Source organism: Rattus rattus, chromosome 1 (genome assembly GCF_011064425.1).
Source record: "Rattus rattus isolate New Zealand chromosome 1, Rrattus_CSIRO_v1, whole genome shotgun sequence".
NCBI classification, from domain to species: Eukaryota; Metazoa; Chordata; class Mammalia; order Rodentia; family Muridae; genus Rattus; species Rattus rattus.
In genome coordinates this window covers 79,072,012-79,087,852 of record NC_046154.1, presented here as the reverse complement: position 1 = coordinate 79,087,852, position 15,841 = coordinate 79,072,012, and the positions used below count along the sequence as shown (strand labels likewise).

Here is a 15,841-nt window from a genome sequence, read left to right as displayed (position 1 = left end):
TTCTTCTTTGTAATCAGTGATAGTTGTACATTTTTGCAATTCTTATACAAGAGCTTCAGTAAACTAAATGTTGTGGCTAACTTTAGCACATAGCGCTACACCAACTATTGGTTCCTTAACTTATACATAGACTTCAGCTTTGATCTTTAGGCGTTGGGCAACTGCTTGAGCATCAAATCTTAATGTCCTTTTCTGTCAGTTTGAGTTTGTCAGTCAGGGCTTTCAGAGTCTTATTGCTGGGATTGTGGTCTTTCATGAAGTGTTTTTCTTTAGCACCTGGTACTGTTTATATTTGAACTCAGGGTATTGATCCCAACAGGACAAACTTGGAATTGTCTCCATCACAGTTACTTCCATTGTGGCTGCAGCTCGCTTGAGTTCAGTTCCTCAGTTTGTATGTTTGATATTTTAATGTTATGTTTGATGTAATGTAGAATAGACTTCATTTGTTCACAATTTTTGGAAGCTTTGTAAGGGTTCATTTATTTTATGTGGATGAGTGCTTTGTCTATACATATGTGTGTGCACTTCCTATGTGCCCTGTACATGGAGAGGTTAGAAGAGATGTTAGATCTCCTGGAACTGGACCTATGAATGTTTAAAAGCCACCAATTGAAGGCTGGAAATCAAACCTGGATCCTATTGCAAGAGCACATTCTTTTAAATGCCAGCCATTTCTCCAGCTACAAGAGTTTGTTAATAAAAACAAATATAATTAAATGTAAGTTTTAGATTTAATACTGTGTGCATGTACAAGCCTGCATATTGACACATGTGCATCACAATATGTACATGGAGTTCAGAGTGCAACTTGTAGAGTCAATTCTCTCTTGTGCCATCTGAGTTCCTAAAATAGAACTCAGGTTTTCAGGCGTAAAAGCAAGTACACAGCCATATCAACCAGTTAAATTATTCTAATCACATCTGTTGACATTCTGTATAACTTTGCAGAGCTGCAATAAAATGCCTTAATGCAATGATCTGCAAAGAGTTCACTGCTCTTGTTCAAACACAAAAATGGTACCTCTATGTGAAAGAGCTTCTAGTAAGAGTAGCCAACTCTGGTAAATCATCTCAGGAATACATGGACGCTCAAACAGTCACATCTCCTATGGGGTGAGCTATAACATGGTTGGGTCGTGGTTTACTCCTTTCATACAGATTTTTGTATAAGTACCAGGAAGAAAAGTTACAAAGGTTCACATATAACAAACTACCATGAGAACTATTTCATCCATCCAGTGAGTTAAACAACATTTGTTAGACCTCTTCTATCAATATTCTTTCCCTGTGTACCAAGCTATGGTGATGTTTGGAACATGCCTAAATTGGCACAAACATTTTATATAGTATTGATACTTTGGAATTTTGTTGCATATCTGGGATAGTGATCATTTCATACAAACACTGCATGCTGTACTTATTTTTGGTATGCAGTTCATATAAATGTACAGAATATTTTTAAAAATATTTAGTTTCTCATTTCTAAGTGTGCTTTGAGTTTTCTTTTTCTAGAACTAAACATTATCCTCATATAAACTTTAATTAAACATTCATCTTCTACCTGTGTTATATAATTAAATTAGCAAAATATTTCATTGTTTTATTCCAACTGTTCATTGCATTCCAGTGCACGTGTAGGAATGACATGGTGAAGATATCAATGGATATCTTTGTGAAGAAATTTCAGCCAGATAGATACCAGATTTGGAAACAAGGAAAGGATATATATACTATTGACCATACAAAGCCAACCCCAGAATCTACTCCAGAAGTAAAAACATGGCTACAGAGGAGGAAAAAGTTAAGAAAAGCTCCCAAGAGGTAAGAACCCCATCACATCCTGCCTGTTGTATGGATGTATATGATATGGATCATGGAATCAAACGTTCTCAAGGACTGTTCCTTTATTTTTGTTCCCGTTACTCATACCTTTACATAGTATATTACTGAAATTTTTAGGTATGTTTGTTTAGCTTTTGAGTTGATGATGTATTAGAATTTAGGAACAGGTAGTCAGATATGTTTAGAGTTTTCCTGAAATTGATGGACACAGTGAGTAGAACAACATAGAACATTTTAGAATTTTCTCATTAATTTATTTTAAAGAAGTATTTCTTGTTGAAATGGTCACTATATTTCAAAGAACTTTAGTAACTTGATTTCCAACTTTTATATATGTTACTATTTTCAAACATTTTCATAATAATTTCTTTCAATTTTTTTTTCTCATGTAGATACTTATGCTGAGGCATTTTATTCTATTGGTTTTATTCTTTTCTAAGATTCAAGGAGAAAGTGTTCTGTACCTTGTAGTCTTTTTAAACTTCACCTCTGATCCAAAGCTTTTTTGACTTTGTCAAAAGTTTTGTTCTTTCTCTGGGCATCTCTGCCTTTAACATCCTTTGAATAGACTGCATCTGCGACTCAGATCCTTAGGCTGGCATAATAGCTCGTAAAGCTGGAATTTTTATTTAAGTTTTCTTTTCCATATTGCTTTTTATTCTTTCAGTTATAAAAGTGATATTTGAGAACTGTGGAAATTTTATAATTTAGGAAAAAGTTTTCAAGGAATTCAAATCACCTCTAAGCTCACTATCCAAGGACCATCCGTCTTAACATTTTATGTGAACTCTTGCATGTGTATTTATTGCGTATAATGTAAAATAGCATATACCGCTTTCAAAATCAGACTGTTATATTAACAATTAAGTGACCATATATGTGAGTCATTTTTATTAAATTAAATTATTTCCTGTAGCATAATTTTTGATTTCTTACATTTAGACCTATGGCACTTCTGTCTTTTCTGTAATAATAGTATAATTTTAAAATTTTTTCAGAAATTAATGCTCAATTTGTGCTTCCTACCACTTGAATTTATTTTTTGTTGTTTAGACTGGTTGTGAGCAGGTGAAATTTCAAAACATGGAATATTACATAGTTTCTTCCCCCCTTCTTACCCTCCCTTTTTTAAAAAGATAGGTATTCCACTATGCCATTGCTATCCTGTAACTCATTATATGGTCCAGGCTGACCTGTAACTCAGAGAGACCTACTTGTTTTTGCTTTCCTAGTGTTGGGAAAAATGTCTCCATCTTACGTGTTTGTGTGTGTGTGTGTGTGTGTGTGTGTGTGTGTGGCTAACATACATACATACATATATATGTATGTATGTATATATTTATATATATGTATGCGTATAATGGCTTATAAAATATATGTGTTTTATATATTATATATACATGTATTACCTATATACATATATCGTCTATATATGTGTTATATGTTACATATAGTATATATAACTGTCATGTTTGTCATACAACAGGATTAATCAGTAGCTAATCTAAGAATGATAATGTTTCAGCTGTAGTGTACAACAAGGATTTTCAAAGTAGTGTTTATAAAAATTCTATTGATCATAGGCAATGTTTTTAACATTAGACAGTATGAATATAAAAGTCTCACAATGGAGCAGGAGAGCCATCTTAAAACCATTGACTGACCAGATGACTCAAGTTCCCTGCATACGTGGCACAGCTAACAACCATCTATAACTCCTATTACACAGGATGTGACATGCTTTTCTGGCTTTTTATGCATATAGTTCACAGAAATACATGCAAGCAAAGTAACAGTACATATAAAATATTATCTTATGTTTAAAAACTACAGTAGTGCTTAGTGTGGGGAAAATGGTTATTCATGGTTTGTGTACTTGTATGTGTGTAAGTTTTGTCTCAATAAAATGTGTAAGTAACTAAATACATTTAGAGATTGACTATTTAGTAAATCAACACCTCTGGAGTCATTCAGGAAACACACCAGTCTGACATCTGAGAAACCTTCATGAGGTGATGTAACTGCTGAAGTCCCCAATGATTTTAACTTGATAGAGTATATGTCATGTGTTTTATAAAGCCAAGGATATGTTTTATAGAGCAAGGTATGGTGTGGTGGGCGGGGTATTTCAGTGGGCCCACGCTGAGGTACTCCCCACCCCCCCAGGTACCAGCTAGGTGTAGTATAGAATAACCTTTATTTGGGGGCATGGGAAAGGGATTGAGAAGGGAATAGAGGCAGAAAAAGAGAGGGGAATCAGGGAGGGGGGTAGAAAGAAAAGAAGCTTGCCAGGCAAACTTGGATAGAAAGTGGGGAGGGGCAGGGTAGAGAGGGAGAAGGGAGGCAGAGTCGGAAAAGGAACAGAGAGTGGGGGGGGGGGGGGGGGGCGGGGGCAGGGAGGCCAACCAGTCTCTTCTATAGCAAGCCAGACCTACCTGCCTGCTGTTAGGTAACTGTTAGGTGAAGCATAGAAGGAATGTGAACAACATGTGTCTGTGATAACCAGATTGCCACAGTTTAATCAAAGTGCTTTTCTCATTTCTTATTAGTGCTAATGTTCACAAGTGTATTTGGTTTTTATAGTTGGTGGCTTAAAGTGATTGGTGATGACCTTTTAATAATACCATCTTTCAGTATGTTTGAGAAATCTCTGAGGTATGCCAGCTACCTTGGGATATATGTGTGTATATATGTTGTGAAATGTAGGTATTACCTATGTCATCAATGTTCTTATTGGCATGGGCAGCACCCACTGCTGGTATGTATATGTTCTGATTTACTCTGTTTAACGCATATCTCTATCTTACTTGATCTTATAGTGTTATCATATCACGTACTTATAATATGAAAATTCAGTTGTTATTAAGTTGATTGAAAATTAACTTAAATCCATTATGGTTTCAACTTCAGACTTTATTATAAAAGTTAAAGAACTAAGCTTTTCTTGATATAACCACATAACAGTAGCATTTGCATTGCTGTATATTACTTATTTTGAGCTTTTTGTTCTAACCAACATCCTACTTTTAAACAGTTTGCAGGGCAATAAGTCACTTTCTAAAAGGCCTAAAGCTGAGGAAGATGAGGAATTTGCTGAATTCATTGGGGAAGAGGTCTCAAGCCATGCTGTGTGCCCTCGGCACCTCAAGGTCACAGAAAAGCCAGAAAAATTCAAGCTGGGGAGCATAGGAGCATCTTCAGAAAAAGAAGCTTCTGATACTAGGATACAAGTAGATCAAAGCTTAACGAATGACACCAAGCTCTCAGGTAAGAAAACAGCTGATGATGTTACACATGTGCTAGGGAAGCCAGTAATCTGATGCCCTATGACTTTATACCAAGATATCTTACCGTTTAGCTTTCCATAGCTATGTAAACTGACAGTATGAGTCAACTGTGATGAAAAGTGAATGCTATACAATAAGATATAGGGCTCTTATGTGTAATAGTATTCTAAAATAAACATCCAGTAGAATACTTACGGTTTTATTAAAAATGAAGATATCTAAATGCAGAAGGTTTTACTGAAATTCAGCTTATAGTTTACAAGAAGAAAACAAGTTAAAGTCAATTGTTTTCATATTCCTTCCTTCAGACTTCATTTTAAGAAGAAAATAAAGGATAAGGTTTTTAAAAGGACAAAAACTTTCTATAAAATCTGCTCAGTGTGTAATATCATTGACTGTTTTATATTAATGAACGTTTCTAAAGGGCTAATCTAACAGATGTATATACAGATAAAGCACTCATATATATATTAAGTAAATCTAAAAATAAATGCAGGGACTCTGTGATGGATCAGTGGTGAAGAGTATAAAAAATAAGTCAGGGAAGGAAAATGCAAGAACAGACCCAGTTTGACCTTAAAACAGTGAGACCAGACTTCTCGGTCTAAGAAGTTAGCTTCCATATACTGCTCAGTATGTGAAGGCACAGGCACCACACTAGGCCGGGTCTGAGAAACAGCTTTACAGTGGAGAGCTGGAAGGGTAGGAAACCTGCTTATTTGAGATGAATTGTGCGGTTTGTTGTTTGTTTTGTATCGTTTGTTTGTTTGTTCTTTAAGCTTGAGAGTAAAAGTTAAGTCCGATTGCCTGTTTTGGGGATCTCTGGCTCCAGGACACATGATTGGAGTTGACTGATTCCTAGAATGCCTTTGGCAGCAGATTTCATGAAAACTTCAGCCTGTTTTCTAGCTCAGAGGTGCTCAGAGTTTGGATGGTGGATTTCCTTTGAAGAGTGTTTACCGCTTTGTGGTGGTGGTGGTTGTTGTTGTTGTTGTATGGAAAATATTTTTTCTTTTTATTTATTCTTCACCCTCCACTAGTCCTAGTCCCCCCTGACTCTTCTATCACTGCTCCTGCAGTTTCCTTCAGAAACGAACAGGCGTCCCAGTGATCTCAACCAATCACAGTATAACCTGTTGCAATAAGAGTAGACAAAAACCTTCATATCAAGGCTGTATCCAGCAATCCAGTGGTGCTGGGGGTTGACTGATTCCCAGCATGCCTTAGGCAGCAGGTTTCTTGAAAACCTGACCCTGTTTTATTATCCTGATTTTTAGTGGAAAAACAAAATAAAACAACAAAAATAAAATGAAAATAAAATATAAAATTAGTAATTTGTAATTATTCAGTCATTGTACTCAGTAATAATGCATTGCAACATTTAATATTGTTTGTTTGTTCCTTAGGAAAAAGTTGCATAAATTCATCTATAATAGATGAAATACAACCAGAGAATGACACCGCCAATGCTGTAACTTCACCATCTACGCTGAAGAAGGCTTCTGACTTAATACCATTTTCTCATGGCCATATAACAGGCAAGGAGTCACGTTTACTTAAGATTCTCCAGCTTGAATCTCCCAAGATACCTTCTTCGCTGGCAGAAAGTAATAGAGTATTGACAGAGGGAGAAGAAAATGATGAAGAGGGCCATGCAAGTAACCTTGAACCTGGGGAAGTCCCAGAAGCTCTCAGTGAAGAGAGAAATGGGCTCAATGTTCCTAAGGTACATGGCAGTTTGTATTTCCTCTGTGTTCATTGGCTTGAAGTCTATACTGTGAAAGTGATACTTTTTATGAATATAGTTAGTTCATTCATAAACTTGCTTGAAATCTTGCTTTAGGACAAAAATAAATAGTGATCACTTTTATAAATTTTAGTCATATTTCATCAGGGAATATGATTTTGGCAGGGAAATAACTGTTCTGGCTTACATTTTAATTCATTAATACCAATTCTTTTGACTACTTGTTGAAGACTGAATTTTTTCACTTTGTACTTTAAAATAAGCAACATCTGTATTTGGAGATAATGCAGGCTTCACTGCAAATAATACATAGAGAGTTCATTTATACTCATTAACTACTTTTCACAAATACTGTTATTTTGTCTTTTTTTTTTTTTCCCTTTCTTTCTTTCGGAGCTGAGGACCGAACCCAGGGCCTTGCGCTTGCTAGGCAAGTGCTCTACCACTGAGCTAAATCCCCAACCCCTTTTCACAAATACTAATACTTGATGAACTTTATTTTGGAATATTGATCATATTGACATTTAGGCAGTCATGGTACAGAATGTTCCCATAACAAGCACTGTTGTTCAGGCTGAGGTTAAAGTCACTGCCCTCCTGACAGTAGATAGCATTGTGAAGTCTTTTTTATATAGTCTCGGTTTTAACATCATGGCTCATAGCATCAGTGTTTCTTTGACTTTTCTTACTCAGAATATTAGAACTATATTTATGGCCATGTTTATTCCCACAAACCTTTTGCCTCTCAGAAAATTTAAGCTTCCCATGCTGGTTTTATGGCCACAGCCTCCCATCTGTAGTTATCCATTGTACTTGTTTAGTGTTATAACTGTATGCTTACATAATGAACATTCCCTAGATCAGGAAAGGGTCAAGCGAGCTAATGCTGTGCTACCATTCTGAACCTTACCAGGAACTTCTAGGATCTGTGAGGAGCTCTCTGCCATTTGAAGTGGTAGCTGATCTGTCTGCTGATCTGATCAACTATCTCATGATTGTTCCCAGTTTACTAAACCTACTATGAGTCTTTTCACATCCTTTATAGTCACAAAGCACATTTTTAAAAGATGGTAATTTCAAATAGTTTATTTCTTAGTCATTTTGAAATATATTAAATTAATTCAACAATGTGATCAATAGACTTGATCATTTTCTATGTCATTGCATATTCTACAGAAATATAAATAAATATGACGTGAAAAAGTATTAAATGTAAAAAGTAAAGTATCTTATGGGGGCTATAAAAATATCTTTCACAATTTAGTGATTTCAAAATAATAGAAATATTTCGTTTAAAAATAATATTTTCCTATTGAACCCATGGCTCTCTTTTCAATGGAAGGAAAAGTCCTCTTTACCACTTTGCTGATTTTCCTTCTCTGAGAGAATAAAAGATGGATCACTTGCCAAGTATTCATGGATGAAAGGTTAGAGATGATACAACTTGACAGTTCTTCACCATTTTGTTGGTGAATTTGGGATAGTTTTAAAGGATTTTTGAAACTTTGTTAATTACTGGTAAGCCTTCCATAAAGCAATATTTTTTGAATGAGAATTAATTGGTCTTTTAGAAAAATGCTACCTTCTTCCTTTACCTTCCCTTTCTTTCCCATTCTGGCTCCCTGACTTTGCTTCTGTCCCCTGCCCTCAGTTTTTCTCCCCATCTCTCCGATAGTACCCTGGATGAAAACCCAGGACTTCATGTGTACTAGGTAAATGTTTTACCACTGAGCTATATCCTAGCTTGCAAGTCTAAATTTCTTAAAGTGGTGATTTCTTAAATAAGTATGAGATTTATTTATCAACCATGTTATCATTTTGAAGTTTTTTTTTTCTGAAACAAGTATTCATTGAGTCTGGAGAAATGGCTCAGTGATTAACATTCTTGCTATATAATCATAAAGAAATGTTACACATGACTGCACTAGTCTGTGTCCACTGTCCTGGGAAGCAGAATCAGGAGGGCCCTTGGAACTTGCTGGTTAACCAAGCTAGTCAAAGAAGTGATCTCTAGGTTCATTGAGACCCTGCCTCAAAATGTAAAGCAGTGAGCTAGTAGAATATCTTAGGTCTACATGTTTTTGCAAACACACAGGCATAGACCAAACACATGGAACAACAGCAAAAAAAAAACCAAACAAACCAAAAAGAACCAAACATTATTCATGTATATTTCTACCTTCTCTCCCCCGCCATCCCCCATAACCAGATAATAGAAGGACAGCCAAAAACTACTAAGAGTTGGCGACATCCACTTGGGAAGCCTCCAGCCAGATCCCCAATGACTCTTGTAAAGCAGCAGGTAGCAAGTGATGAAGGTGAGTACATACTATTATTCATAGTCTTTTGTATTAGATGGCTTATGCAATAAAAAATTTCTCAGGAAATTTTTACTCTGTGGCAAATCTTTGGGAAACTATAAATAATAATTTATAGGTAAAAGTAATTGAAGTTTAGAAATAATGTCATGCTTCATATACTTTAAAATATTACTAGTACAAATATTTGATTTCATGCCATAAATAAGTCATTCCGGACATAGCCTGAAAGTTTTCCAGAATAATTACTTTAAGTCATAGCATATATGAATTGTCAGTACTTTTTGTTCTTTTTAAAGACAGCATTTTGTCTTGTAGCCCTGGCTGTCTGGGAACGTACTCTACAGACAGGCTGTCTTCTGCCTCCAGGGTTCAGGGATTAAGGCGTGTGCTACCACTGCTCTCTGCATTGGGTTTTAACCTGAATCATTTAAATTCATTTAAACATCCTCCAGTAAGAAACCAGTGCTTATATTCCTCCATAGCAGTGTGTGGTAAATCTCTGTCATTAGTAGACTACTCTGATGAGGCTTGTTGTAAAAAACTATTTCTCAGGTTGGGGATTTAGCTCAGTGGTAGAGCGCTTGCCTAGCAAGCACAAGGCCCTCAGTTTGGTCCTCTTTCTCTCTGTGTATGTAGTGTTTAAATATTTACTCATTACTTCTTCCTTACATTTTCTAAGAGATCTATTCAAGTGTTTTGTTGTAGTTGTTGTTTTCTTGGTTTTTTGTTTTGTTTTGCTTTGTTTTTTTTTTTTTGTCCTGCTTTGACAGTCTCCTTTTCTGATATTAACAAATGTCACCAGTCTTTGAGGATGTAGTCCAGATAAAACATTATAGTGTTTTTGTTTGGATCAAATAACACTCACTTGATATATCAGCATCATTTTTCTATGTACATCTTTTCATTTTATTTCATGTGCATTAGGATTTTGCCTACATATTTGTCTGTGAAAGTGATAGGTCCCCTGGACTTGGACCATGTGAGCTGCCACATGGGTGCTGGGGCTTGAGCTAAGGACCTGTGAAATATCAGTCAGTTCTCTTAAACACCGAGATGTCTATTTACTGTCTTTTTATTAACTTGAATATTTCTTATATACATTTCGAGTGTTATTCCTTTCCTGCTTTCCGGCAAACATCCCCTCCCCCATCCCCTTCCTTATGGGTGTTCCCTCCCACCCTCCCCCATTGCCGCCTCCCCCAACAATCACGTTCACTGGGAGTTCAGTCTTAGCAGGACCCAGGGCTTCCCCTTCCACTGGTGCTCTTACTAGGATATTCATTGCTACCTATGAGGTCAGAGTCCAGGGTCAGTCCATGTATAGTCTTTAGGTAGTGGCTTAGTCCCTGGAAGCTCTGGTTGCTTGGCATTGTTGTACATATGGGGTCTCGAGCCCCTTCAAGCTCTTCCAGTTCTTTCTCTGATTCCTTCAACGGGGGTCCTATTCTCAGTTCAGTGGTTTGCTGCTGGCATTCGCCTCGGTATTTGCTGTATTCTGGCTGTGTCTCTCAGGATCGATCTACATCCGGCTCCTGTCTGCACTTCTTTGCTTCATCCATCTTGTCTAATTGGGTGGCTGTATATGTATGGGCCACATGTGGGGCAGGCTCTGAATGGGTGTTCCTTCAGTCTCTGTTTTAATCTTTGCCTCTCTCTTCCCTGCCAAGGGTATTCTTGTTCCCCTTTTAAAGAAGGAGTGAAGCATTCACATTTTGATCATCCGTCTTGAGTTTCATTTGTTCTAGGCATCTAGGGTAATTCAGGCATTTGGGCTAATAGCCACTTATCAATGAGTGCATACCATGTATGTCTTTCTGTGATTAGGTTAGCTCACTCAGGATGATATTTTCCAGTTCCAACCATTTGCCTACAAATTTCATAAACTCGTTGTTTTTGATAGCTGAGTAATATTCCATTGTGTAGATGTACCACATTTTCTGTATCCATTCCTCGGTTGAAGGGCATCTGGGTTCTTTCCAGCTTCTGGCTATTATAAATAAGGCTGCGATGAACATAGTGGAGCACGTGTCTTTTTTATATGTTGGGGCATCTTTTGGGTATATGCCCAAGAGAGGTATAGCTGGATCCTCGGGCAGTTTAATGTCCAATTTTCTGAGGAACCTCCAGACTGATTTCCAGAATTGTTGTACCAGTCTGCAACCCCACCAACAATGGAGGAGTGTTCCTCTTTCTCCGCATCCTCGCCAGCATTTGCTGTCACCTGAGTTTTTGATCTTAGCCATTCTCACTGGTGTGAGGTGAAATCTCAGGGTTGTTTTGATTTGCATTTCCCTGATGACTAAAGATGTTGAACATTTCTTTAGGTGTTTCTCAGCCATTCGCATTCCTCAGCTGTGAATTCTTTGTTTAGCTCTGAACCCCATTTTTTAATAGGGTTATTTGTCTCCCTCAGTCTAACTTTTGAGTTCTTTGTATATTTTGGATATGAGGCCTCTATCTGTTGTAGGATTGGTAAAGATCTTTTCCCAATCTGTTGGTTGCCGTTTTGTCCTAACCACTGTGTCCTTTGCCTTACAGAAGCTTTGCAGTTTTATGAGATCCCATTTGTCGATTCTTGATCTTAGAGCATAAGCCATTGGTGTTTTGTTCAGGAAATTGTTTCCAGTGCCCATGTGTTCCAGATGCTTATTTACTGTCTTTTATTCTGTGAGACATACTTAGGTAGGAAGATAGAACATGATGGTCCTGTCTATAATGTACAGTAGCATTTTAGTTGAATGATCGAAATAAAGATAAATACTAGCTCTTATCTCTGTATGTTATTAGGTTGAGTTCTAATTTTTGTTTTCTAGATGCAAGTTAAAGTGTTGTAATCTACAAGGGCCTGAGACCTGATCTCCCTGCTACAGCCTTTCAATTGCTAGAATTATAGACATTATGCTTATTACAATTCTTTCCTTCCCATTTTAGTTCATGTAGCAAAAGCTATTGTCCTATTACAGTTACTATATCTATATGACAGATTTTGAAAATTAATATATAACATAATATTTAGGAATTTTAATTACTTTTTCAAGCTTTGCTATTGGTGGAGCTTCCCTGCAGGAAAGGTACTAGATATACTCTAAGGAAAGGTACTCTTTTCATGTGACTTCTTCCTAGAAGCTTATTTTTATGTTGCCACTGAGAATTTACCCACAATACCACCTTGATTTCAGTTTATAGAGCTTCCAAAAATATGTGTGAATTATGTAAACAGAATTGTCTAAAGAGTTTAAGGTTAAGTATTTTCTGAAACATTTGTAGTTGTACCTTTGCAACAGTTACACATAATAAGCACTTCTTCATCTTCTAGGAATTTTTAAGAATTGAATTTTAAAACTGGAAAATTTTCCTGTTGGCTAGAGATTTAAACTAATCTAAAATGACAATGGAAAAATCTATAGTTTCAAATAAATTATTCATATCATTGTTCTCTCTTCTTCCTTTGAGTCCAAATTGTTTATACCTTTAAAAGTCCAACTCCTGGTTTTGTTGATTCTTTGTTTAGCTCTTTTTGTTTCTCTACTTGGTTGATTTCAGCCCTGAGTTTGATTATTTCCTGCTGTCTACTCCTCTTGGGTGTATCTCCGCTTCTTTTTGTTCTAGAGCTTTCAAGTGTGCTGTCAAGCTGCTGACATATGCTCTTTCCAGTTTCTTTTTGGAGCCACTCAGAGCTATGAGTTTTCCTCTTAGCACTGCTTTCATTGTATCCTATGAGTTTGGGTATGTTGTGCCTTCATTTTCATTAAATTCTAAAAAGTCTTTAATTTCTTTCTTTATTTCTTCCTTGACCAAGTTATCATTGACCAACAGTGTTGTTCAGCTTCCATGTGTATGTGGGCTTTCTATTCTTTTTGTTGTTATTGAAAATCAGCCTTAATCCATGGTGATCTGTTAGGATGTAAGGGATTATTTTAGTCTTCTTTTATCTGATGAGGCCTGCTTTGTGACCAATTATATGGTCAATTTTGGAGAAGGTGCCATGAAGTGCTGAAAAAAGGGTATATTCTTTTGTTTTAAGATGAAATATTCTATAGATATCTGTTAAAACCTTTTGGTTCGTAACTTCTGTTTGTTTCACTGTCTCTGTTTAATGTCTGTTTCTGTGATCTGTCCATTGCTGAGAGTGGGGTGTTCAAGTCTCTCACTGTTACCGTGTATGGTGCAATGTATGCTTTAAGCTATAGTAAAGTTTCTTTTATGAATGTGGGTGCCTTTGCATTTGGAACTTAGATGTTCAGAATTGAGAGTTCATTTTGGTAGATTTTTCCTTTGAAGAGTATCAAGTTTCCTTATCTTTTTTGATAATTTTTGGTTAAAGTCAGTTTTATTTGATATTTGAATGGCTACTCTAGCTTGTTTCTTAGGATGATTTGCTTGTCATTTTTTTTTTTTTTCATTCTTTTACTCTGAGGTAGTGTTGTTATCACTGAGGTGTGTTTCTTGTATGCAGCAAAATGCTGGGTCCTATTTATGTACCCAGTCTATTAGTCTATGTCTTTTTATTGGGAAATTGAGTCCATGGATGTTAAGAGATGATATTAAAGAAAAGTGATTGTTGCTTATTGTTATTTTTCTTGTTAGAGTTTATATTTTAATTTTTATTCCTCTTTATCTCATTCAGTTTTTCTGTGACAGCACACCTGTTTTCTACTTATATAAATGCCATGGATTCTTGAATCCAAAAATCAATTTAATGAAATTGAAATTTCAGCTTTCACTGAACCATGAGCTATATACTATGTTATGTGAAGAAAATGAAAATTATTAATATAGGACTTATTACCTAAGTCATAATCAGACATGCTAACCATGTGGGAAGTTTTACAGTGGAAAATTAAGAAATGATGAAGTTTAACTGGAATTGTTTTAATTTTTCCTAGAAGAAAGGAGATAGCTGATAAAGAGGAGTTGCTTCATGTCCCCATGATCTAATCTGAGCATTTGAAGATTATGACAAAAACACATTTATACTATTGTTTTCAGAAAATAGCTTGTAAAATAGATAAGAAAAAAAAAAGCCAACTTAAAAGGTTAACAGTGATATCACATATATTTCTGAGTATTCTTGTTGTTACCAGGGTGATATTTTTTTTTCTTCTGAGTCTTCTCTTTAGTATATTTTCCTGTTTTCTCTCCTAAGAATTGCCTGAGGTCCTAAACATTGATGAAGAAGTTGAAGAAACAGAGTCTTGGGCAAAGCCTCTGATCCACCTTTGGCAGACAAAGTCGCCCAACTTTATGGCTGAACAGGAGTATAATGCAACTGTGGCAAAAATGGAGCCAAATTGTGCAATCTGCACTCTGCTCATGCCATACTACAAGGTAACGTGGAGTGTGACTGTCAGTGTATCCTTCCATTGCTGCATTTCCTTAGGGCCTTTGGTGGAATGTGTTTGTTTGATTGTTTTTAGTGTTTGTTTCAATCATTACATTTTTGAAACCTGTATCTAAATCCAGTTCTTTTACTAAAAGTCATAAAACTTCTAATGTAAAACTTTTAATGTAAGTTCTGTAAACAAAACATTTCATAGAAAAAACAAACACCTAGAACCTTACTCAAATTGAAAGCAGTACTGTTCAGTAATGTAAATATCAGTCCCTACTCTTGATTAGAATCATTTTTATCTTTTGTGTAAAACATACACAGCACATCCAGGGCTCATTACAAATTTTATATCCAGTTACTATTTTCTGCTAACTGTGTCTGCAGGTTCTATCATTCTGTCTGCATCTCAGCACAGGAAGGACTGTATTCTTCAGAGTAGACACAAGAGACAGATCTTTAATGCTGTTTGAAATTCCATTATGAGCTTTAAGGAACAATATACTAGAAAACCCACTAATAAAAACATCATTTTCAAATTCTGGTTTTCTTGATATAATCAGAAATACTTTATTCAAAGGCCATATATTTCATAAATGACTTATTTTTATTTCATGTCATTACAGACAGTTGTAAGTTACCTTGTGGGTTTTGGGAATGGAATTCAGGTCTCCTGAATGAGCAGCCAGTGCTCTTAACTACTGATACTTAACTTCTTCAAGTATCATATTATAGTTATTTAATTCTGATATTTCAAAGATGGAGAATGGATGAGGTTCTACATTTTTTTTTTAAACTTTCTTCTTATAGCTTACCCACTTTTGGTTTTACTTTCCTTTACTCATTAAATATTTGTTTTTATTGATCCATATTTAAGCAGTCTTACCTGTGAATTTTCCAATAATTAAAATATTCCTTATTAAGTGATAAAATTTTGGAAATTGATTAATTTAACATCTACAGAGTAATAATGAAAACTTATTAGTTGTAGTTTTTCCATGACAATTAGGTTTGGCACATTATTTTTATCTGACCACATATGCCTGTTCTGTTTTCTGTATTTCAGTCTTTTGTGGGAGACATATGTCTTTCATTAGTGCTACCCTTAGAAAACCTAGGCATTATATGTTTTCTTTGAGGTATAACCACATAATATTTTTCAATAAGTCAAAGCAGATATTGGCCTAGGACACATGGATCACAGATGTATGTAAAGAGAAGTAGCTGTGCATTCCAGAGGTATTTTGGAAGACCACAATTTGAAGAGGTTCTTGCAATCTTGTATGAACTCTCAGAGCTTACTGATTCACCT

At 35.8% G+C, this 15,841-nt stretch overlaps 1 protein-coding gene across 6 annotated transcripts in view; it reads left to right on the top strand.

The window, feature by feature from the left end:
- Positions 1-15,841, top strand: part of Kdm4c (lysine demethylase 4C) — a 181,863-nt gene that overhangs the window by 93,513 nt on the left and 72,509 nt on the right. For 5 of the 6 annotated variants that reach the window (XM_032902651.1, XM_032902645.1, XM_032902657.1 and 2 more), the window contains 5 exons: positions 1,631-1,824; positions 4,880-5,112; positions 6,539-6,858; positions 9,089-9,197; positions 14,347-14,528. In XM_032902651.1, the coding sequence (XP_032758542.1) occupies positions 1,631-1,824; positions 4,880-5,112; positions 6,539-6,858; positions 9,089-9,197; positions 14,347-14,528 (1,038 nt within the window). Of the gene's footprint in view, positions 1-1,630; positions 1,825-4,879; positions 5,113-6,538; positions 6,859-9,088; positions 9,198-14,346; positions 14,529-15,841 lie in introns of those variants that run through there. The other variant, XR_004387957.1, reaches the window with a different exon arrangement.